General features: G+C 42.0%; 1 protein-coding gene and 1 long non-coding RNA gene across 7 annotated transcripts; one reads left to right on the forward strand and one right to left on the reverse strand.

The window, feature by feature from the left end:
- The first annotated feature begins 698 nt into the window (after positions 1-698).
- LOC310838413 lies at positions 699-4,759 on the forward strand. The gene is made up of 2 exons (XR_014560965.1): positions 699-1,361; positions 2,476-4,759. It is a non-coding gene; the product is annotated as an uncharacterized lncRNA (long non-coding RNA).
- PRPSAP1 (phosphoribosyl pyrophosphate synthetase associated protein 1) lies at positions 4,060-24,464 on the reverse strand. 6 transcript variants are annotated; one of them, XM_083725701.1, is made up of 11 exons: positions 24,253-24,464; positions 22,835-22,969; positions 20,096-20,148; positions 18,703-18,769; positions 15,649-15,821; positions 14,066-14,181; positions 13,431-13,486; positions 11,706-11,851; positions 10,961-11,031; positions 9,799-9,945; positions 4,060-7,980 (listed from the first exon to the last, which is right to left on the reverse strand). In XM_083725701.1, the coding sequence occupies exons 2-11, from the start codon at positions 22,915-22,917 to the stop codon at positions 7,822-7,824; spliced, it is 1,071 nt and encodes a 356-aa protein (XP_083581827.1). In that variant the 5' UTR covers positions 22,918-22,969; positions 24,253-24,464; the 3' UTR covers positions 4,060-7,821. The 6 variants fall into 6 exon arrangements, with proteins under 6 accessions (XP_083581827.1, XP_083581828.1, XP_083581826.1 ...); XM_083725702.1 differs by having other exon boundaries at positions 22,835-22,946; positions 24,253-24,415; XM_083725700.1 differs by lacking the exon at positions 24,253-24,464 and adding an exon at positions 24,093-24,150.
- Positions 24,465-24,500: the final 36 nt, after the last annotated feature.

Here is a 24,500-nt window from a genome sequence, read left to right on the forward strand (position 1 = left end):
CTCCTTGATAGGTTATGCCTCACCCTTACGCCCTCCGCCTATGAGAGTTGTCTTCACATTTCAGCTGTTCAATATCCACTCCCCAACTGTGTCAGTCTTGATGCCTTGCACAAAAGGGGCAATGCAATAAAAGGCTACAAAGTTGGAAGGTACCAGCTTATCAGATGTCCTGTGATCAACATACCAGGCTCAGGGAAGTGAGGCTATTGAGTGTTGAGTAAGCACAGCTAATTGGAACCAGTATGTTCAGAGGCATTGCCACTTGCCTTTGGTGACCAGATGCTGGGGACAAACAAGGATGTGACTATTCCCAGCATGACTTGCTCTGCTCATAAGCTTCTAGAGGCACCTGGTTGGTTGCAAGTCAGAACGCTAGGCTAGATGCACCTTGGCCTCATTCAGAAAAGCAATTCTTGCAGTTTTCATTTTAGTGCATAAATACACTAGAGAAGGACTTGGGTGGCACTGTGGGTTAAACCACAGAGCCTAGGACTTGCCGATCAGAAGGTTGGTGGTTCGAATCCCTGTGACGGGGTGAGCTCCCGCTGCTCGGTCCCTGCTCCTGCCAACCTAGCAGTTCAAAAGCACGTCAAAGCGCATGTAGATAAATAGGTACCGCTCCAGCGGGAAGGTAAATGGCATTTCCGTGCGCTGCTCTGGTTCACCAGAAGCGGCTTAGTCATGTTGGCCACATGACCCGGAAGCTGTATGCCAGCTCCCTCGGCCAATAAAGCGAGATGAGCACCACAACCCCAGAGTCAGTCACAACTGGATCTAATGGTCAGGGGTCCCCTTTACCTTTACCTTACTCACACTAGAAACTCTTAAAGAGATATAGCTGTAGATTTAAAATCATGTGTTTATAAGCTTCCTCAAGTGCTTACTTGGACGCAGACAATTCTTGGCATATACTTGGAAGAAGCACAACTGTCGACTTATTTACTGTTGTGAGTGGAGCCACCTGATAACAGCTCCAAAGCCGTGGGTTACAGTACAGCATCCTTTGTTTAATTCACCCTCTGAATCCTTTTTGTGTTCCTTCACTCTTCTCAGGAAAGTGGGTAGTCAGCTTCGCTTACTAGAGATTTCTGCTCACCAATGATGTCTGACTATAACAAGTCAGAGGGCCGCAGCTGATGTGTGTGCACTGTTTAAACATAATCTGCAATTGACTCCTCATAATTGCTGGCACACCTTAATTGCTGTTTCCAGTTTAGAGATAAGTACCAGCAGCTCTTGGGATATTTTGAAGACAACAGCTGGAAAGGGAATCTGTGACCATTTTCTCTGATCACATTGTTATAACAAGCCTTCATAACTACAATCACAGCTTGCCCCATTGGTTGTATAAACAATTCCAGGTATGTAAGGGAAGAAATGTCACTTTCTCTTTCAGTTGCTGGCACTCAAAAGGGCTATTAAGCTCTGGCATTGCTAAATCCAAATACTGAGTTATTAAACAAGGACCTTCAAATTACAAGAATTAAAGACCCTCTGGAATGATACTTTGATTTGCTTTTCGTTTTAACAGAATGATTCACCCACTGCATCCTTCACAAGGTCCTTAGCTAGCAGCATCAATTCTATCATAAGCATGGATCTGAAACTCTGCAACAGATTTTCCGCCTCTAAAATAGGGGATCATGTGGAATTCTCCATGTCTTGTTGAAGCTGTTACTGATGTACAAGCCTAGTTCAGTTATTTTGTATCACTACAAAACGCAGGAATCCCTTCTAAACCTTCTACTGTATTTATATTCTATAAAACCTCAGGCAGATCTTCATTTCAGGAGCAAAATTAAAACCTCACGAGTCCTACTGATCATATGATATATTCAAAAACACCTCACTTCCCAGGAGAAATTTATGCAGGGAAATGTGTAAGATTACACCTAAAGTGTGTAATCTTGCATGTGATAATTCTTTGAGGAAGGATACTCACTTAACCCCCTTTAAGCCTTCTGTTATGGGAAATTATTCCCAGGGCATGTTTAGCATTTGATTGGCACTGTTCATACACTGAACATACTGTTCATACCTTGGTCTCTTAAGGCTCATCTGATTTCCTTTTGAGCTGTGCTTTCCAGACATGGGCACACACTTTAAAGCTCTGGGTCTGAGTGTTGTGGGGTTTTGTTTTGTTTTTGGTCCCAGTGCTTTCCTCAGGGAAACCCATGTTTTATTGCTGAATCTGAGCAAATCTGCAGAGAATCCAATTGCCATTTTCTCCAATTCAGCAGTAAAACATGGATTTCCCTGGGGAAAGTGCTTTGGCAAAAAAACAACACTTGGACACAAAGCTTTAAAGCACCAACCTGTGTCTAGAAACACAGCACAAAAGGCAGTCTGGACGAGCCCTTAGTGTGGAAGAGCTTTCCAGGTTATCATAAAAATACATGCAAGTGGAAGGCTGTGTCCTGTGTCCAAAGGCAAGGGCATGTACATAGATTTTTCTCTCTGTGCACCTCCCTCTAGGGTTTGCTTGCAGTTTTGCTCATGACAAAGCAAAAATTATTAAAAATCAATCATGGGCTCCCAAACAGAAAGGAAAACTGAAAAGAAAAACAAGGTGCAAAGTGCGCCATTGTCAAGAAGTGACAGTCACTGCAAGATTAATTTAAGGTGTTACAGTGGCTGCTGCCTCCTTATGCCAACCCACAAAGCTCCATCATGGTAAGTTCCTTTCTCAGGTTAGTATCGAAGTCAATAAATAAGGTTTAAAATAACAAAGTTCCCATTCCAATGGTTGAAAAGGATCTTTGTTTGGGATTCCTAGCAGCAATCATAGCAGTTGAGAACAGGCTCTAGCAAGCAAGCTTGAAAAAAAGTAGATGCTTAGATTTTCCCCCCACTTCACCCTGATTTGGAAGACTAAAAACAACTGACTGCATGTGCATGACAGCAGGCTTTTCATACTACCCACTGCACCATCAGTATCTCTGAGAAATGCACAAAGGGTTCATAGATGTTAAACACTACAGGAATATTCTGAATAAATCACCTCTTCTTTGGATACATTATAAAATGTCTGCTCAAGAAGGCAATCTTCACAGCTTGCGCAAAGGAATAATACACCTAGAATGTTCAAAACAGAGGCCAGAGATCCTACCATGGTGTACAGGCTAAGGTGTTACTTTTTTGCATATAAGCCCTGATCAAACTGCCTTCTGGTTCTACAAGGAAGAGACCAGGATCTATTAGGCAGTGCATCAGATCAGGACCAGTTTCAGCCCTGTTTCTCAAAAGCACACCAAGGTTCTTTCTGAAGTATCTAGGGTTTTTTATTTTGTTTTGCATGTCCACAGCAAGTGGCAAAATTCCACTCTTATTTTGACAGCTCTGATTAAGATAAGACTCTGCATGGTTGTAAACATAATCAAATTTGAAAAAGATAAAATGCAATGGAAGCATGCTTTTTCTGATCACGCAAGAAGGCTACTAGACATTTGCCCATTTCTCAGTTGTATGGTTTACCTTCTCTGTGAAACTTGGATCATGTTCTGTGTGCTGTTTTGTGACCAGTTGCATGGTGTGGCATGACAGAACTTCTTTTGTCTTAGAATCTCAGAAAGCTGAGGTATAAATTATACTCCCTTCTCCCATAGCTTCAGCTTGAGGCGGGCAGTTTACTTGAGATGGAGGTTGCAACTGTCTGCACTAGTAAGTGGGTTTGTTGCATCACCCTGTCACCCTAATTAAAAAGGAGCATGAAAAAAAGCAAAACAGAGCAAAATGAGAATGAGGGGGATAAATGTTAAAATGTCAAAGCAGCTAAAAAACTTAAGTTATGCATCTGGAAAAAAATATTCTAAATATCTGAAAAAGAAGTGATTTCCCATTTAAAACCAAAAGCCAGCTCCCTCCAAAAGCTCTAACTTAAACTAGCAAAAATAACCTCTTCAAGTCTTCCCCAGGAGCTGGAGGTGATGGAACAGGAGAGGTTATGGGCTTTCTTTCTAAAACCTACAAGACTAAAGGGAAAATGCTGCAACAACTGGAATATGTAAGGAAAACCCTCTAGGATTAGTGTGGACAGAAACAAAATTCAAATGCCACGTGTAACACTTTTACATCACTTTAATTCTCATCCACCATCCCTCTTGTTGTAGTCCAGGGTCTTGACATATCAATTGTCTCTGCCAAATTGCTTAGAACATTAAGGACCAATATAGTGTTCAAACAAAGCAGTATGATAATGCACAGATGAACATTTTAACCCTCCAACATGAATATAGGTGGTTTTCATCGTTGTAAAACTGGCAACAGAAATCCATCATGAATATTTGAACCGATTGAGAGCAAAGGAGACCTCACAATGTTTGGGACTTTACCCACAACTTTACACAATGCCGCTAATACTTTAACTGTTAACATTAGAAGTTTCTCAGACAATTTTGAATCCAAGTTCATAAAAATCACAGCAATGGATGAGAGTAATTTTGCTCTAATGCTCAGGATTCATAGTAAACCTATCCCAAGGTATTGCTTGTGTTTAAAGCCATCTGGGAGGGCTTTTAAAAGACAGCATCTCAACAAGATGTGCATACCTAAGTAGCCGTGATGAGACAGAAAGGTAGTTAAGTTGTGTTGTGTGCACTTTTGCATACATAAATGGAGGAAACTTTACTTGCTGAACAGTTAAAAGCCTGTCCTGGACTTGCAGTTTTCTTGTCTGTAATTTAATATGGAATGATATACATTTTAAAATGTGCTTGAGTTGGAGGGAAAATATGTTGGGGAAAGGTGAATAACAACCCCCCCCCAAAAAAAAGATAAGTGAAGAAGACACTCTGCATGGTACTTTTGAAAGCCTCGCCTGTGTTTTTGATAACTTAGGCTATTAAGGGAGAGTTTCAACATTACAAGTTGGTTCCATTTTTATCAGTCTAGAAGATACTGCATGCTTGGGCTCTGTTCTTACAATCTCTAGTGTGAATTAGAATTGCCATTTCACCCATAAGGCACTTAAACCGTGCCTGGGTGTGCCAGAATATCTGCTTGCATGGCTGATGAAATGTTGCTGTTTTAGCATCCTGTTGCCATGGCTATTGGGACCATTTATTGTTTAGCGTCAGAATGTGGCTGTTGATAATTAGTTAACAAATGGGTTGTTTAGTCCACAGCAGGTTTTTGTTTTCTCATCTTTCAATACGAGTATCTGAATGCACTCTCAAGATCCTATAATCCAGGTGTAGCCAGTGGAATGCACTCAATAAGTTGCTGGACACCAACCTCCACCCGTTGCAGCTATTCCAGCAACACCTGAAGGGTATGTTGGCTGCCCATGTATTCTCTATTGTAATGCAGTAAACAAAAAAATACTCCTTGGTAGTAAAGCTTCTGACAGCAATTGGCTGAGCAGCTATGACACCATGGAGTATTAATTAGTCTTCTAACTGCTGAGTTAATGAAAGCTGACTTATTGAAAGCAAGCCTGATGCTCAGGCCAGGCAAGAGCTTGAGACGTGAAATTTCTGGAACAGAACATAGTATACAGTATCTGTCTTCAGTTTGACTGGGAAAAGGTCCTATGCAAGAGGCTGAGATAAGAAGAGCTGTTGTGAGCCAAGGACCTAAGTGGTTTGGCTGCTACAAAGCGTGCTAAAAGGATGATTCATACATCCTCTTTCTAAGCTTCTGGTGCCTCATGTTCACAGTGGCAGTGAGTAGTTGGAATTCTCACACCTCCACTGCTTTAGTCATTACACTGTAGAGGAGCCTGTGTTGTAATGGTCAGAGCCACTCTCAGTAGGAAGCTGGGGGGCAGTGAGCCAAGACGAAGGTTTACTACAGGTTCAATCGTAGACTGAAGCAAAGAGCTGGTGGAGCTGATAAAGTGGGACTTGGGGAAAACCCCTCACATGGTGATTTGAGTTGTTAACAAGGTGGCCAGGAGAGGGGGTTTTGGAAGCTGACAAGAACTATGGCCAGAGGTGTAGAGTTTCTTAGACCTTCAATCCCTTTAAGTCCACTCTCAGGAATAAGTATTTCATCAGGTGCAGTTTTTCTCCTGTTACACCATCACACGTGATAAGGAAAAAGCTACCTTGATCTAAATCTTCCTTCAGCTGAACTGTTAAAAAGAAATAGGGTCTGGTCCTAGAAAATGTAAGGGAACAACTGGGCCCAAAGCGGGGGAGCAGGGCTAAAGGGATTGGACCAGGCAGAGCCACTGCAGAGCAAAGGACTGGGTCATGTTCCAGGGGCTCCCTCAAAGGGAACTGCCAGATCAGTATGGTGGGCAGCATCAGGCTTGCTTCCCTTTTCTCCATCTCTATGATAGCTAGTAACACTGAGTGGGCTTTTGAGTAGCAGCCACCAGGCAGCCAAGCAGTGACTGTAGCTGGTACCTAGTCATCTCTCACCCCAATTGCCCAGTCAGAGTGGAACGACAGCCTTAGGCCTCCAGTAGTTGGCAAATGCAACATTCTTGCTTTTAATCAAACAGTTATCAGAGTAAATACAATTAACACTAGCTGCTTTTGTGAACTGTCTTGAAGAGAGTGTTTTGTTACTTAGCAGACCTTAAAGAGGTTGGTAATTTGTCATATAAGTATGCTATTCATTCTTACTAATGACCAAGCGTTCTATTGCTTAGATCAGGAATGGGGAACTTAGGGCCCTCCAGGTGTTACTGGACTACAGCTTCATCAACCCCAGCCAGCATGACTCAATGACCAGGGAGGCTGGGAGTCATTGGACCTCAACAACCGAAAGGTACAAAGAAAAGGTTATGCTAGACAGTTGCAGGAATCTTACAGGTCAAACACTAGCACCCTAGGAGAACACAGCACAAGGGGTAGGCAGTTTCACTGTTAGCTGGAGGCTGCCATATAATGGGACTGTCTCAAAAAGATTTGAATTTTGCATACCTTCTCAGTAAAATGTTTTAAGAAACACTGCACTGGGCAGCCGGCAGAATCACCCTATATGTTAATAGATAGCACTATAGAATTCTCTCTTAGGGACGCAACAGATAAAAAACTGTTCTAGATTTACCATTGTGCATCAAGAGTACAGCTGTGTAAAACACACAGGAAGGTATTACATGGAAGTTTCTATACTTTCTGGCCGATGTGCTTTAATTTTTGGCCACGAAGGAACACAGAATACCACCAGAAGCAAATCCCATCAGACCGAACTTAATCTTACAAATTTACTCACAAACTGTAGCAAGAGTCTTAAAATGTTATATACTCTTGTTACATGGCCAGCTAGGCAGAACTGGAACCTAGGGCTCTATAGAGGAGGAGAGGTAGCACATTCTAGTTCCTACCATGACTTTGGAACCCCTTAGCATCATGCTATGTTATTGCTGATCAAATTACCTAGACTGCAGTAAAATGTACCTATGTGTAGATGGTTTCGCAAGAGGAAGCTCTGCTGCACCCATATTAAGAATGGCTCCAAAGGCAGTCAGAGGGCATTGCACATTCCAGCAGTGCAAGAAGAATCACATCTCCTTCCATAGAGCTTGAAGACATGCATGACTAGAGAATTTATGAAGTCAAATCTCTGTAAGCAATTGAATACACAAGATTTGCTGAACAAGAACAGAAGGCCACCACTAGTATCGGTTTTTAAAACAGACTGCAATGCCTATTTGCACCCTGATCTAGCTGGCTCCGAGAACTGTTGGCCAGTGAAATTGAAATACCTGGGCCTCACGGCATCACTCTCTTGACACCCAGACCCATAATAATGCTTCCCCCACCCAAATAGCATCAACTTTGTGGCACTGCCGATTCATGCATATTTCCTTGCACATTTCTTTTCTCCCTTCTATTTAAGGAATGAGGATGTGGGAATGATAAAGAGAATCTAATCATCCATGGTAATGTTGCGGAAGAGGTAAGCCATGGATTCCCCATTGTGGATTCGGCGGATGGCTTCAGAGAGGATCAAACTGATATCCACAGTCTTTATCTTGGGACACTGCAGTTTCTGCACTTCGTGAGGAACTGTATTGGTGACCACCACCTAGCAGTGCACAGGGAAGTAAAAAGATTAAATTTAGAAATGTGGCTGAAACATAATTCACAGGATCTAACTTTTGAAAAATAAAATCAAACCAGAAGTTCCTTGATGGGTCACCAAACACACACAGTGTGCATTTGCATTTAAATTCCTTAATGGAAATAGAGGTTGCAGCCAAAGTTTTGAGATTGTGTAAGGTATTTGCATTTGATGCCCCGCAATAGTTGGAGGTGTCATTAATATAATTATTGCAAGAACCACAAAGAAAATTATAAAGCTGCAAGAGAACAGGGCAGCTGGTAGTAAGGAGAACAGGAGAGGCAGCTGAAAGCAACACCTGGCGCCTCTGCTCCTCAGAAACAGCTGCTGCTGCCTGAACTGCTTGAGATAAACAGATGGGCCAGAGAAAGGAGGGTTGTGAGTGAGCAAGCAAGCAAGCAAGCAAGCAAGCTGAAACACTAGTTCTAGTATGAAGTGTCAAGTAATAAGCTCAGCAGCACCCACTCACTGAAAAAGCAACAATTCACCTGGACCAAAGGTGGCTGGGGCTTTCAATGCTTGTCTGCCTAAATTTTAAACCTAGGATTTAAGACAAATCTAGCAGTACAGCTGCAGTTTTATTTAAATAGTGCTAAAATCCTAGAAAGACACTTAGACCTACAATTTCCCATAATATCTGGTCATGGGGAAAGCATATTGAATGGTGTTCAACTAAGTTTTACTCAGAGTAGACCCCCTGAAATGAGTGGCTAAATTAGGTCCATTCATTTCAGTAGGTGTAATCTGAGTACAACTCAGTGTTTTGCATAGATGGGCACTGTGTTAATGGCTCTCGACTGTAAACCTCTAGGCCAGAAGACAAAATGCACCACAAGTATTGCCGCTGTAGCAATCTGCTGCATTTTCCTGCTTGGAAAAATGCAGCCACATCGATGCAGCTTCAAGTTTCCACAAGCAGTAAGACAAGGAGGAAGGAGGCACTACAGCACAGCATTCCTCTTGGTGGGAAAAATGTTATGGTCTGAAGCAGGGGTCAGCAACCTTTTTCAGCTGTGGGCCAGTCCACTGTCCCTTAGACCATGTGGTGGGCCAGACTATATTTTTTTTTTGGGGGGGGGGGAGAAATATGAACGAATTCCTATGCACCATAAATAACCCAGAGATGCATTTTAAATAAAAGCACACATTCTACTCATGTAAAAACATGCCAATTCCTGGACCGTCCGCAGGCCGGATTGAGAAGGTGATTGGGCCGCACCTGGCCCACGGGCCTTAGGTTTCCTACCCCTGGTCTGAAGTATGAGATTACTGAGACAGGCAGCCACCACAGCACAGCTCTGTGTTTCTGTAGTCAGAAAACATTTAAGTGTTGAGCTATAGTAGTGGAAGAATGGGAATCCCTGTTTGTAAGGTTCTTGTTTAAACCAGCTATTCTTTTTCTTGGAGTAATGAACCAGTACCATTTGGTTTCAATCTCAGCAAAACTCTTTAACTCCAGTTAGTTTACCAGCTACTGAAAAATATATGCTGCAGCAGGGCAGGGGGCTAGTCCTCAAGATGTTGTACTACAATTCCTGTCATTCCTGAAAATGGATCATTCTGCTTGGGGCTGATGGGAATCCTCGTCCAGCAACAGCTAGATTCATGCAGAAGCCAACTGATGCTGTGTGTTTATATATTCAGAATGTGCAACAGTCTTGTACTCCATATACAAATCTGTCAACTTATTGATCAATCTAAATCCATCATTTGCTATTTAAAACAACACCAATACACAAATAAGAGGGAATCTTGCCCCTAGAGCAATATACCAAGACTTGCCTCATCAATTGATGACTCTTCAATTAGACGTGGAGCATCAGCAGACAAAAGCCCATGAGTTGCCATGATGAAGATCTTATAAGCACCACGCTCTTTCAGGATTTCTGCAGCTGCCACAAAGCTTTCCACATCATCAATGATGTCATCCTGAGAAGCAAAACACATCCCAGTTAAATCTGGAAGTTATTAGCAAGCACAAACTGCTCCACTGTCCCACAAGCAGTATGTAACCACTTTGGCAAATCTGGAATAATCTGAAGATGCTTCAGTGTCTAACCTAAAGTTACATATGAACTTTTGGTACATTGCCAATAAGGATTTCAGTAGCAGGTATTTATACCAGCATGGTATGAGTCTGCTTCCTGGACAGGGCTAAGTTCCTATAATGAGCACATGACAGGCACAAACTTTCCAAAGATTTATGAAGGAGTGCTGTTTGGAAAATATACATGAAAATGCTTCTTTGGGCAAAGATATATTTGAAAATACAAAAATGGCTTTAGTTAGCTCTCTCTCAAGGAGAGGTACAGAATGCAAGCTGCCCATGCTCCTGGTTACAAACCCAAGAAGTGTCTTGTGGAAAGGCAGGAACTAGGAAGCTAGTCACACAGACTACACAAAATGTACTGGTTTGGCACAAGGCCCTGTCAATTTTGTTGACTGTTTGAGAAACCAGAATAGGGACCTTTGGGTAGGAGGTTCTGAAAAGCTTTTTAATATGGAGTTCTATGACACAGTGGCAACATGCACACTATACAAGCTTGGATAGGCCAGGATGTCTAGTCTTGCATCTTAAAACAATCATCCCTCCAAATGGAAAGGCTACTGTACCTAGAATTTTGTCCAGGAGGTTAGCAATGAACCCTAAAGCTTCACTCAGTGAGGTGTCACTGTCTATCAGAGTTGGATTTTCTTTCCAGATAGAAAACTAACAGGAATTTATACCACAGCCTCATAAGGCCATTTAATACTAGAGGATAACTTCCTTATTTAATTAGTAGAAAAAAAGTGAAACCAGACAATACAATGTGACTGTTTAGTTTTCCTGCATGGCTTCTAGCCCAGTCCTGAAATCCCAACTGCATCCAGGCATAAATATTTGAGATGTAATGAAACCTAGGGAAAAAATCCCATTCGTCATCATGGCCTTTTAGTTCCTTACCACAATGATGGCAATTCTACCTCCAACATCTCCAACTACTGTTATTGGTGGCTTCTCTTTGGCCATCATAACTAAGGAATAAAAAACCCAACATCAGAATCACAGCTTCATTGAAATATGCATATTCATCTTTCATGCTTTGTATGAAAGAGACCTCATAGTGGACATTTTGTTTCACTTAAATGAAAGACAGTTCAAATAGCTGTTGTTATTATTATTGAACATAAACAAACAAACCTTGTCACATTTAAGCAATTCTGAATGAACTGTGTTGAGGCGCAAAAATTATGCCTCACAGCACTGATTTCAGCCACCCTTTAAAAGGTCATCTTTAGATACTCCTCAAAGGGGAGGGGAGGAGGAGGGGTGGTGGTGGTGGTGAAACTTACTGGTATTTAGGGTTTTACTTTTTGAAATATGGCAACCCTATTTGAGCACATGCTCAGCCCAGGTTTTCAGGACCAGTCCTTTCACACACAAATCACCCAGTTTTCATTTTAGAAAGTTAATGCTTCTGGTGTTGCCATTAAACAACTGATTGCAGATTATTCCTGGATGTGTGCATGACCTCTGATTTAAAAGCAACTTAATTTTGCTTGGTTCCTTATCTCCCTTTAGATAGCTACAAATTATTATGTGTGCAGAGTTTGTTTCCCCAGCAGAGAATTCAGATGGCTCTTACGTTGAAATGCCTTGCACATCAAACCAAAGGAAAATAAAAGTAAAGAAAAATGCAACAACATACAGGGTAGCTCCAGACCAGTGTGCAGAGTGGTATTTTTTACTGTTGGAGGAGAGTGGCGTCCATCATCCATGTCTTGCTCTGTGCACTGAGCCTCCCCATGGATAACCGCTAGTCCTAACCGTAGCCGCTCTGCATAAGACTGGGCCCTACATAAAAGCAACAAGATATTAGTGGGGTGAAATACATTCACTTTTGAAAAGTCCTCTGCTTTAGCTCATTTCCATGTGCTTCATTTAAACAGGATTCAGCTTGGGAAAGGAGTTTGCTTTTTCAACTAACAATAAGTAGTTAATGCTTAAGAATGTTGCTTTTCACTACTGTTTTTCAATTTCCTTTTAACAAAATGGACTCCATGCACAATCACCTTCTGCCACTTTAATATGAAAAGCAGATGCTATTTATTTTGGAAGTGTGTCAAACACTTCCAAAACATGATGCTCCTTTCCTCTGTCTCTGTAATAACTTCAAATGTTGAACTAAAGATATAACCTAGGTCTGGATTAATCTAAATAGCTGTGCTGGCAGAAGCCAGGGCAAGTACCACTAACACAATGGGGCTCACCCCACCCCACACTCAGATCAGCCCTGGGAGGTTGGAAAATTCCTCCAGAACAGCATGCAGGAGGAGAGGGGAGACCATTCCATCTGGAAAGCAGAAATCCTTGTGCTGATGGGAGTGATCTCCTTAGCATTACTTTACACTCCACTCAAAAGGGAAAAGAGGAAAGTGTCTCAAAGTGATCAACTGTTCAAAGTATTCCAGAAACAGTGTCTCCAAAGGTTCAAAAATATTTATACTGGTATTCACTGGAAGCTGATGTAATTGAACAAGAAGGATCAGTACACACAAACTGTTTTTCTACTGGCATGGATGGACTGATCCCAAGCCTTAAAAAAAAAAAAACCTCAAGAAAAACCCCTAAGCAGTTTACATATATTCTTGGTTTCCTTCATATGGTCTATAGGGACACACCAGAATAGTCACATAAGAGTAACACAGCTAAGTTATTGAATGGTAAAAAGATATAGGAAGGGATGAAGACTGTGCATGCACCAGGTCCAAACAGGTTGAAGGTGCTGCAGTTGCATCAACTGTCACTCCATTTTGATTTTTAAAAAGAGAGAATTACCACTTCAATTCAGGAAAACTAAGGGAGACATGTCAGTTGTTCTTGAGCTAGATACTGAATAAAGCTCTCCAATTATAGGTGGTGGTCCAGAAATGCATTGGGCTATGCATCTTTTAAACACTCTATCTGCCACACTGATGCAGTTTTCCAGTGGCCATCCTATATTTAAAAACTGCCCTAGGTTCATGCCTATTAAATTATATTAAGAAGATCTTTTCCCACACTATCCTTCCACAGAACTTTTTGCAGCTCAGAGGGGGATGAATTTATCATATATCTTTAAAATCTATTTCAGGGTTTCTCACTGGTGTTTTAAGGTATGCAGTTGAAGAATATGAAGAAGAGCATTTCAGCATTTCCCACAAGTTCTTGGTGCATCTCCTTGCTATACTTCTGATAAAAAGAAACTGTTTCCTAGCAGAGCCTGTCACTTTCTCCAGCAAGAGAGAAAACAGAAACCAATCACCTTTTGATTTTCTTTTCCCAATTCCTCACATATCAACCATTTAATCTCTAGTGCTAAGGCATCTTTAAACATTGCCTGTACAAGCTGATTTTGTAGGGTTTATTCACATCAAAATTAAACTGTATTTACCTCTTAGCAGCATCAGGACTCTTTGCTACAATTACTGCATTTCTGTAATCAGGAATCTGGAGCACATTGAAACCATGGTGAGACATTAAAAGCAGTTAAACTCTGACACAGAATGAATTAGGTTTTTTAAATAAATAAATAAAATTGCTCTTTTGTTACATAGGGTGACAGCTGAGAGCAATGGTATCATCATTCTCAAAACACTGGGAGACATTCAACTAAAATTGGCTTTTAAATAGTTCTACACAGTTTTTACTTTCATTGCTGCAGGATGTTTAAGTAATTAGACCCCGTCCATATATATATATTTGACTAGCTCAGGGCCACACTAAAACATGAAACCATGGATTCATTAACGACCACCACAAGCAGGTAGAGGCAAAGTCAGAAGAAAATCTATGAAGAAAATTACCCCCAGTATTAGCCAAGCTATCAGCAAATGCTTCCCAACATGCCAAGCAGCTTGCACTTTTAGCAAGGAGGCTGTTAAGATATATAACTGGGATCCCCTTTAACAGCAAAGATTAGTTGCCTATAGCAAGCATAAGCAATATACAAGTCTAAAAAAGGCCAGCACTAAACAGTGTTCTAATCAAGCTGAGATTATAACTATTGATGGATCCAAGTAACTTCACCTCTTCTTGTATATACTGAAGCAAGAAAGGGGAAGCCCTCAGGTTATCAACAGGAAAGCTGAAAAATCCCTGGATTTCTTTTTGATGAAGATCCATAGTGATGATGTGTGTCAAACCTATAAAAAAGAAAGAACATACATTACACCAGGGTGCTAACTGCCAGCCTAGGGGCCTGATGCACACCCAACCCACCCTCGCAAGACCTCACTAAATCTGACAGCAAGAGCTGATATGGGGGAAAGAAAGTAAAGTTGACATGGTGCTGAGGTGGGTGAAATGGTGTAAGCTTCTTTCCTTCCACACCCCACTGCCCAGTGGCCTAATGCAGATGAATGGATCAGCTGAGAAGAGGGAACATGTGCAAAGTCTGTGTGCAAGCGAGGTAACCAGCTCCCTTTCAGCCACTTCCACTCTGGGGTTTAGCAAAGGTTGAATGTGACCCTCAGGCAAAAGAAAAAGGTTAGTCCATTAAACTCGCTTAAGTGCAGTAGGGTATCAGTCACATTGATGTACCCAGGTAACATGGGTTTAAAGCACTTCTGCTCAAAGAGGTAGTCTGCAGACCAGTGCTGGTTCACTAGTCATTGGCTGCCAGTCCATGGTGGCTCCATCACAGCCAAGGTTGGGCAGGATGCTTCAGGAACTAAATATGGCACCAGTCCCTGGCACATGACGAGGAGGGTAGGGCTTGCTAGTCCACCACATCACATAGTTTGAGAAACAGTGGTTTAAAGAATCTCATTCACAAATTTTACTCCTAACAGGTAACTGATCTCTTGGGTTTGGGTAACCCATCATGATTATTGCCACACACATTCTGCATTATAGGTGACAGGGACCACTGAACCTTAGATGGATGTACCAGATGTTGACTCACAACGGACTTTGGCACTGAAACAGTAGTAACACGTAGAGCAAGAACAAGACTAAAAAAACCCCCACTGCTTTATGCCAATGTTTTTGTGCAATATTTAGAACAGGGCTTTTTTTTTTTTTTTAAAAAAAAGAGCCAGACAGGGTTTCATCCAAGGTTCAGTAGGCCCCAGACAACAGTCCTCCTGTGAACTTTGTTACTTTAGTGGTCACCTTTACTGCTCCAGCCTTCGCAAACTTATGTCTCTCAAAAAGAGGCCTGGTCTCCTACCCACAGTGAGCAAAGCCAGGAATTTTAAGAATTCCATTTCTATTTCAACTTTTGTCTAAGAAAAAATATATATGTATGTTTTTTACCCTCTATTTTATCCTAACAAACACCCTGTGAGAAAGGTGTGGTGAAATTCAACCACTTTTTCAAGGGCACCAAAAGAGTTTCTTGTTATATTATATAAAATCAAATTACTAGTTTGAGGGTAGCTATTTCTAGTTTTTTTTTCTGAATAGAAATCACTGTTAGTATTAGAAATGCCATCCTAAATATGTGGCTTGTTTTAGGATTATTTTTGGCTGTTCTTTCTGCAAAAAAAAAAGAAGAAATGTATTCTTATAGCAGGAAGGTCTCTCTCTGCAAAAACAGCCACTCACTTCTTCAGGGTCAGATCTATTGTGGGAGGTAAAATCTTGCTGCTTCTGGTCAGCTCACTCACCTGCTTTGGCCAACATGGAAGCAAGGAGTTTGCAGACTATAGAGCCTCTCTTCCTCATCTTGCTTTGTTTGCTGTAGGGGAAGTAGGGAATTACCCCAATGATATTTTTGGCACAGGACGTCCTCAGTGCATAAGCCATGATTAACAGCTCCATCACCGCAGTGTTCACATCTCTGAAATTGTTCAAAAATATTAATCAATAATCCATCTGCCAGTCAAATTCTAGAAACAGCTTCTTCTAAGAAGAAGACAATGTCAGCCAAAATAATGTGACCAGATTTTAAAAAATCATTTATTTCATTTCTTAGACCACAGCAAACAAAGTCATTTTTTAACCTAAATGAAAAGTTTTCAAAGTAATATTCACAGAATCTCTGGGGTTTTGCAGAAACTTGCCAGGGGTTTCTGAATGCAAATATCAGAAATGGTGGAGACACTGCCCAGTAAACAGCCTGTGCACCGTTACCAATCTTATTTCTTTATTCCATAAAATACAGCTTGGGTTTTTTTGCAAACAACCTCAAAGCAGTTTACAAAAATGACATTATCCATAAAAACTCAGTTAAACACAACTATTTTAACGTTTAACCAAATAATTAAAATCAATCATAAGCTGAAAGCCAGATTAAAATGCATGTCAACTGCAGAGCTTGTAGCCAGGGCTGCTGAAACAAACAGCTGTGCAACCCTTTGGGAGGCAAAGGCATGAGAAGGCATCAGAGGAGGGAGGGAAGGAAAGAGGGACAGAGGCCAGTGTTGCCCGCGGCACCCCTGAGCGTCATTCAAGGCACCCCAGGGTGCCACGGCACACTGGTTGAAAACCACTGCACTAAAAGATCAATTCCTTCCAAACAGAGGGTATTGCGGCATCTGTGGCAGTGTTAATGTTCACCATGTCAACATGTATCAAAAGTTCCTTTGCACCAGCTATAGCTCTTTCCTTTTTACATAGTGCCTGACAGACCCATTGATCACCAGTTTCAAAAAAGAATGTGTGTGTGGGGGTGTGTGTGTTAGCAGTAGCCTTTTACAACAAGGAGCTAAACAGTGTTGGCAGAAGGTGAAAAGGCCTAAACATGCCTAATCACTTGCTGAAGGTATTAGGGGAACTCTGGACCTGGAAGCACTCTAGGAGCACACTCTCTGAAGCACAGTGAACATTCAAGCTGCAACCCTTCTTTCATCTGCACTTGGCGTTCCACCGGATTTGGACCACAGTCTTTCCTGATCATCTGAGATGATACCCTTAGGAGTCTTTTGGCTCTCAAAGACATGTGAGTGATTAGGTCTGTGTTTTAGCCAGCTGCTCTCATTTCTTCCACTGTAAGCTTTCCCTCGAAAAATTAAACCCCATTTATCTTGACACATTTGCCAACGTTCTCCAAATTGGTTTGTTCTGCCTCCTATCTCCACCACACTGCACTGTTTATATACACAAAAAAGCTTTGTTCACCATCAAGGAAGTAGCCAAGAATTACATAAAACCACTCCATCCCCCAAGCAATTAAGACAAAAAGTTAACAGTGCACAGTTTCCCCCTTCTGTGGCTTAAGGTGGCAGAGGCTAAGGAAGGACAGTCATTGTTTCCTAGGACTATTCACAAGCTATCAACTTATGCTTATGATTTTAAACTAAGATTCATAATGGCCAAGTAGGAACAACAACAGCCCCAATACTTTAGGCACATTTACACGTTAAGGAAATAGGCCTAGGTTAAAACTGTTCAGAAGTCTCAAGGCAGGAAAAACGGGGAATGGGAGAGAGAAAGAACGCAATGTTTTTCCAGCATCATAGATATACAGTACTTACAGGAATCTAATGCACCACTGAATCTAAAGCGCTCCTCGATTTTCAAAACTTTGAAATAAAAACAGTATTTGCCGCCAAATGTAAATCAAATCTAATGAGCACCCTAATTTTTGTGATGTAATTTGGCCCAAAAAGGTGCCCATTACATTTGAGTAAATACGGTACATGGTAGGATACCAACTATCTAGTCTTACTCACCATTCACGTCTACTGCAGTGCTGGTTCAAGAGCCATCATCCCAGCCCCATAACTCGCCTCATCATCTGGGGCATTAAGCTCTTACCAGACAGAGAGGTTTGTGTGAACTAAAACAGAATAGTTCTTTTTTTATTCTTTAAGGCTATTTCTGCACCCCAAGCTACTAACCTAGATATGTGCAGGCAAGCAAGCTACACCGTATCTGGGAGGCAGGAAGAAGGAAATCTGCTTTTATAAATTGATTTGAAAGGGTGCCTTATACATATACATCAGAGCTGTTGAGTCGCAGCTTTGCTGCGATTCAGACCTTCCCAACACCACAAACTTAAACAGCACCCATGAACTGCCCTTGCTGCTCCTTGGATATTATTATTGATTAAATTTCTATCCTGCCCTTGCTCCCAAAGTTGACCAGGGCAGGTTATCTGCATAGCAGATAAAGAGAGTGGCAGTTGAGGCACTCCACATGGAGAAAGGATAAAACTAAATACCAGGCAAGATAGGATCATTTTTGAAGCTACAGCACACAGCCAGAAAGGCAGGGAACTCCTGGGCAGATGCGCTGTAACTAAACAGCACTAAAGGCTATCAAGCAGGCACATTACTGGCAAGAGGCATTTTATTATAGAGTTCTGCTATAAAGATTAATCTAGTTAAAGGAGCAAAAACCTTAAAAAAAAAGAGGATCCCAAAATAGCAAGGAAATGGAAGAGTAACTAATACAGTCTTCAGGAGAGCTTTGCAGGCTGAGGAATTGCATTGGGTTTCATTTACTGTCACTTTTAAGTGCCACATTAAGGTGTCGGATTGAAAGTCCACACTGTTGGTGTAAAATATTAACTAACATTAATAACATCATAGGCTCTCTTGTTAACGATGGTGAATGGGTAGTAGGGATGGCAGAAGTATATTTACACATATAAATAGAGAGGAAAGAGTCCAGAACAAATCCACTCAACCAGAGTTCCCACATATCAAAGGATGTGGGTTTATAAAATTCAGAATTCAATCCACACATACGCACACAAAACTCCCACAAACCCTCACCTGGGTATTGTCTGAATAATAAACACATCCTGACCTCGAACAGATTCTTTAATTTCAACCCTTGTTTCTGTAAAGGAAGCACAGATATTTGAAAATAATCCTTGCAAATTAGCCTACTGGTACCTACGTATAAGCAACATGGCTGGAATGGGGTGGGTGGGTTTAAAGACTTAACAACAACAACTTTATTACTATTGTAGACCAGCATAAAGACTTCACAAAATTAAAGTATTAAAATGCTTTCCAAGTGTCTTTTTGAGATAATGGATCTTTAGAGTCTGTCTGATAGCTTAAGCCTGCCTGATGTATTGCAGTGTTTTTAAACTTTCTTTTTTTCTTTTAGCCTTCCTAGGGTTCATGTTGCATTCTAAAGCAGTTCACAATTTAAAGCTGGCTGGAGGAATATCCGTGTTGTGATCAGTGGACAGGGGCATGCGGTTTAGATGTGGTGAGCGTGGGAAGGGATTACTAGCGCATCCAAACAGGTGGGATGACTGCAAGTCCTACCCTGCCAAGCCATTCCCACCACCGTCCATCAACGCAAGTTGTCCAAAACTCTTCCAAACCATTCCACCTAAGCTCTGCCAATGGATGCCCCTCCTCATCAGCTGAAAGAACAAAGTTAATCATCCATGTTGAAAGGCAGTATACCTTTTTGGAAACCAGGTGCTGGGGACAAACAGGGAAACACTGTTGTCCTCATGCCCTGCTCATTATGTATTTTTAATCTTTGTTGGAAGCCGCCCAGAGTGGCTGGGGAAACCCAGCCATATGGGTGGGGTACAAATAATAAAATAGAAGAAGAAGAAGAAGAAGAAGAAGAAGAAGAAGAAGAAGAAGTAGTAGTCTCCCAGAGACGTTTGGTTGGCCAAAGCTGGAAACACAGTAATAGGCAAGATAGGGGGCAAGGGACTTGCCCAAGGTCACAAAACTAGGTAGAAGAGGCGGAATCTGAACACAACTATCACTCCACAGTGGTACAAATGTGGTCCGGGAATGAAAAAATGTGTTGTGGGGGGGGCAATGTTTGCCACCTAGAGCTCCTTAGAAGAAAGGTGAGGTATAAATGTAATTTAAAAAACAGTTCTTTTTGCAAGGGTAAAAAAAGCACAATAAATCTTTAATACACATATTGAATAGGTTTGTCAAAGGCTCACTCAGCCATTGACAAACAAGTCTTAGCAATTTTATTTACGTGTTGTGGAAACAGCTAGAAAATCAAAGGGCTCATCTCTGGGTTCTGAAAATAGGAGAATAGTCATTGGGAAAATGGCCTTGAGACTTTAAAAAAATGATAATTTCCCCCATCGTTCCCCCCCCCCCCCCAATTTTGGAATGTCTATAGTCTGTTCTTCAGTAAATGCTCTAGAAGAAAAAGAAAAACCTGACTTGCCTCCATTGGTTTCCTGATATACCACAGATTTTCCGAGCTCAGCACCAAGTCGCCTAGAAAGAGACACACACATAGAGAGAGATTCTCAACAATAGCTTACTAACATAGGATTTCTCACCATGCAATTCTAGAACAGCAAAGCTAAACTCAGCACTTAAAGACAGGGCTTACTGACAAACTGCTGCCTGCCACAACAAAGTTTCAATCCTGCTTGTTGGTCAGAACAACACTCCTGAAGCAACTATTATCACAGTAAGAGCAAACACACATATCCAAGTGGCTTAGGATATCTACCCTGAGTTTTACAGCTAGTTTAAGTAGAATTTTAAAACTAAAGCCAGGGCTGCAGGATTCTTAAAGCAAATTTCCCATTAAAAAGAAGGGACTGAAAAGCATTTCAGTCTGCAGAACCTGGTCTAACTCTTCCTAGGATACTGGAACTTACATAATTCTGGCATTAGAAATTTAACTGGGGGAAACTGAAGTAGGCCTCAGGTGGCTCAAACGTTCTAGGAAGAAAGAGAGATACTAAGGTATACAGGTAGAAAATTTATTCAGTTGTTTTCTAGTTGTCCCACCAGCAGGGGAAATTCAACAGATGGTGACATGGGATAGGACCTTATTGGTGGTGCTATCCCAATTATGGAATGCTTTCCTTCTAGAAGTACTATTAATGCCAACATTGCTGACAAGGGCAGAACTAGGTTATGATCCATCTGTTTGCTTGGGCATTTATGGGATGTTCTGTTGCTGCTATTGATGTGCTGGAATTTTTATTCCTACTCTTTTTTTGTTATGTTGTAACTCTCCCTAGGATGAAGAGATGAAGGACAAGTTATATACATCTTAAATAAATTTAAAAGAACCAGCCATTAATTAGAAGTCATCACTAAGCAAATATTTTAGCAAGCATATATGCATTATTTACAAGATAAGCAGTTACTTAATATAGTAAATTTCAACTTCACAGGCTCTTTCAAGTTACACTGAAAAGCTATTTATGCTTCAAGATATTATAATCAGAGATTTGTTGGAAGATGAACATCAAACCAAAAGCCAGTTTGCTTATTTGTTTTTGATATTTCACACAACACATTAGAAGGCTACCCCTTTAATCAGCTTTACGGTTTCTTTTTCATAGCCTTTGTGGGACATACTGATCCTAAACCTTTCTGAGACGGGGAAAAGCATGAGCACACATTTCTGAGCTTAGGACAAATACAAAATAGAAAGTTATGGTTCATAAGCTTTCCAGGTTGTCAGTTTTTCATTTTCAAAAAGTATAATGAGATTATTATTATAAATATAGACTAAGAGGCTAACTAAATTATGCTTTACTGCTGTTTAAAAGGTCACAGATTTGGAGCACAGTCATTCTGAAAGTGACAACAGCAACACAGAATGAATGTCTCTTTTTTCACTCTAAGCACCCTTGAGATGCTAACTGGACTAACCAAAGGGGTTTGCCCAACTTCTTTGGGAGATCTCCAGTGTTGTGCTAGTGAATGTAACGGAATTCCTTTTCCTCACCTCCCTGCCACACCCATCTTAACAGGTATCCACCGGCGCCACAGGGTTCCCCAACCGTCCAGAGCAGATTTGGGAGGATTGGGGGGGGGGGGAGAGAATGGGAAGTTTCACCGCACAAGCAGATGTCAGCTGTGCAAATGGGTTGCCACAGCAGGATACCATCTTTTGGATTGAACTAATGCTTGATCTGCAGAAACGGGACCACAAATGCTTTCACCAGTGATGGGTATATTTCTTATTCTGGCATTTGTGATGCCCAACAAATATTTGTTTCCCAGTTTGTGCATGGCTTCAGAAGCAGAGGCTTGCCCCTGTAGTCACAATGACTACTTTGCCTCCAGAGTCAGAGGCAATATGCTTCTGAATACCAGTTGCTGGAAACCACAGAAGGAGAGAGTGTTGTTGTGCTCATGTTCTTCTTATGGGCTTCTAGTTGGCCACTGTGATAAGAGGATGCTGAACTAGATGAGCCACAGGCCTGTTCCAGTAAATCTATTATGTTACTACTGTACTGCTAAACTTCAGAAGCACTCCAAAGCAGAGACCCTTCTTACTTCTTCCAAATGTCTGCAAAATCAGACCAACATCAGACACAAGGCAACACCCTTCTCCCAAATCAGGGAGAGACCGGGTGATGCAAGAACAGATTTTAGCATATCATCAATATCAGACAAATGTTGCAGACCCACGAACAAAAGGGTAATTATTATCTTGTTTCAGTTTCAAATTCTCCAACCTACAGGAGATAAGGTAGTTAACAGTGTACTAAGAAGAAAAACTGTCAAGATTCCCAAATAAAATATGGCTATACCACATAAAACAGTTGAAAACTACAAACTCTCTTTAATAAAGCAACAAATGGAATCAACAAATGTGCACACATTGTTTATAATACACCAGGAATGCTTGCTTTACAAAAGGCTCAGTAAAACTCAATTTAAAATATTTAAATCTGATTAAATTGTCACTTAAAGCCCCAACATTTTAAAGTGAAAATGAAGAGTCTTAAAAATTGGGCTCACCAAAAGTAATGCTAAGCACTTGGGTGGGTCACACATTCTTGAAGTAGGCTGAAGTGAAATATGTAAACTCAGGCATGTGGCAAAAAGCCTATTTTAGGAAATATGGCTTACTTTCCAGTTCATATACTGTTTAATTGCAACTCATTAATACAGGAGAACAAGATGCATAAAAACGTGAGACACTCACTCAGTGATTTTCTTCGCCAGCTCTGTGCAGGCTGCTGTGGAGTTTGCCGAGAAGACCCGGTAGCCACTTCTGGCTGCATTCATTGCCAAGGAATCATGCAAACCCCTTGGAGCTCGAGGGTGAGAAAACACAGATCTATAAGGTAACAGCAATTTCCTTGGCATCCTCCTCTTCAGCCTCAAGACTACCAGAGCAGGTTGGGGGGGCGGGGAGAAAGCAGTTTACAAGCAAGATCTTCCCCAACCCAATTATTACAGCAGACCAGAATTATTACAACCACCAAAAAAGGAGTATTTCAAAGAAGTTAAGAAGCCCAACAAGTCAGATCAGTGTTACTGGTCTTTACATGCCCCCTTAAAATACTCATATAGAAGAGGAGATACTATTTGCATAAACAGGTCAAGCCCCTAAGAATCTAGCATGCAGAAAGCTTAGTGTGAGGGTTGAAATTTAAAAGCAAAGTAAGTATGCAATGCAAAAAATGAGAGGAAGGGCAACAAGGAGTACAACAACGAAACTTGTTTACATACAAGAAGCAAGGTGGGGTAGGCAGACTCGGAAAAGAGGGTTTCTCAAGACAACAGGAGTAGTGGCGGAGAGAGGGTTTGGCCACACACGCGGCCAGCACCAGAGAAAAGTTGCACTGGAAGTAGGCAGGGCAAAGTCTTCCTGGGAGATATGGGGCAGAGGAAGCAGGGAACACCTTACTTTAATATTAGCAATTTAAAAAAGAAGGAGGCGAGTGCCTTCCCAGGAATGAAAGGGAATCAGAGGCGTGGAGCTACGAGACGGGAACTTTCGGAATAAGGAGAAGCGGATTTTGAAAGGGGGTGGGGGGGGTCGGTTGGGTGGAATATGGAAAACGATGAAGGTGCAGAAGGATCAGACCCTCTCAGGCCACCCAGAGGAGACTAGGCTGGCGTGGGCAGCTGGAAGGGAAGGGGGTGGGGAGGTTGGGGGGGTCTAAAAATGAGGGGGGAGGGGCTGTGAGAGTGGAAATGGAGTAAGGGGGAGAATAAGGGGGAAAGTGAGATGAGGGCGGATTTAGCAGAACTGCGAGGCGGTTAAAGATGCAGGAGGAGGGCAGCTCCAGGCACCGCTGCGGCTTAGGCGCCCACACGCGCGACTCTCTTGCAGCTACTGGTCCCTTCCTCGTCGGGACTCTTTCGGGCCCGCTCGCTCTCCAGCCCCCCAACCCAATCGAAGAGTCAACTCCACCAGTATGCCCGGTCATAGAGACGCCGCCCTAGAGCGCCACCTTCTGCTCTCGGCGGCCATTTTGCGCAAGCAAGGCCTCTTCCCCCCTCTCTCTCTCCCGCCCGCCTGCCCGGCTGTTGAGAGAAAGATATGCAGTCCTCGCCGGTGTCACGCAGACATGTTGAGTGAGGGCAGGAGGGAAGAGCGTGCTCAATACTCACCACTTTCCCTTCCGTTCCCTCCGCTGCTTACTCGGGGATGTTTCGGTTGACTGTCTTAAAAGGGGGGGGGGGGGAGAAAAGAAATCCCACTGCCACTTAGCTGGGAAGCGCTTCACCTCTTCCTTAAGACCGTGAAGAGTTTTCCCGAAACAAAGATGGCTGCTTCCTGGAGGGAGGGGGAGAGTCCGACCAACGGGCAAGTGGGAAGTTCTAGAATGGAAGTGGGCGGAGCCATTGTCGAATAGGGC

Source organism: Podarcis gaigeae (genome assembly GCF_964106915.1).
Source record: "Podarcis gaigeae genome assembly, chromosome: 2".
NCBI classification, from domain to species: Eukaryota; Metazoa; Chordata; class Lepidosauria; order Squamata; family Lacertidae; genus Podarcis; species Podarcis gaigeae.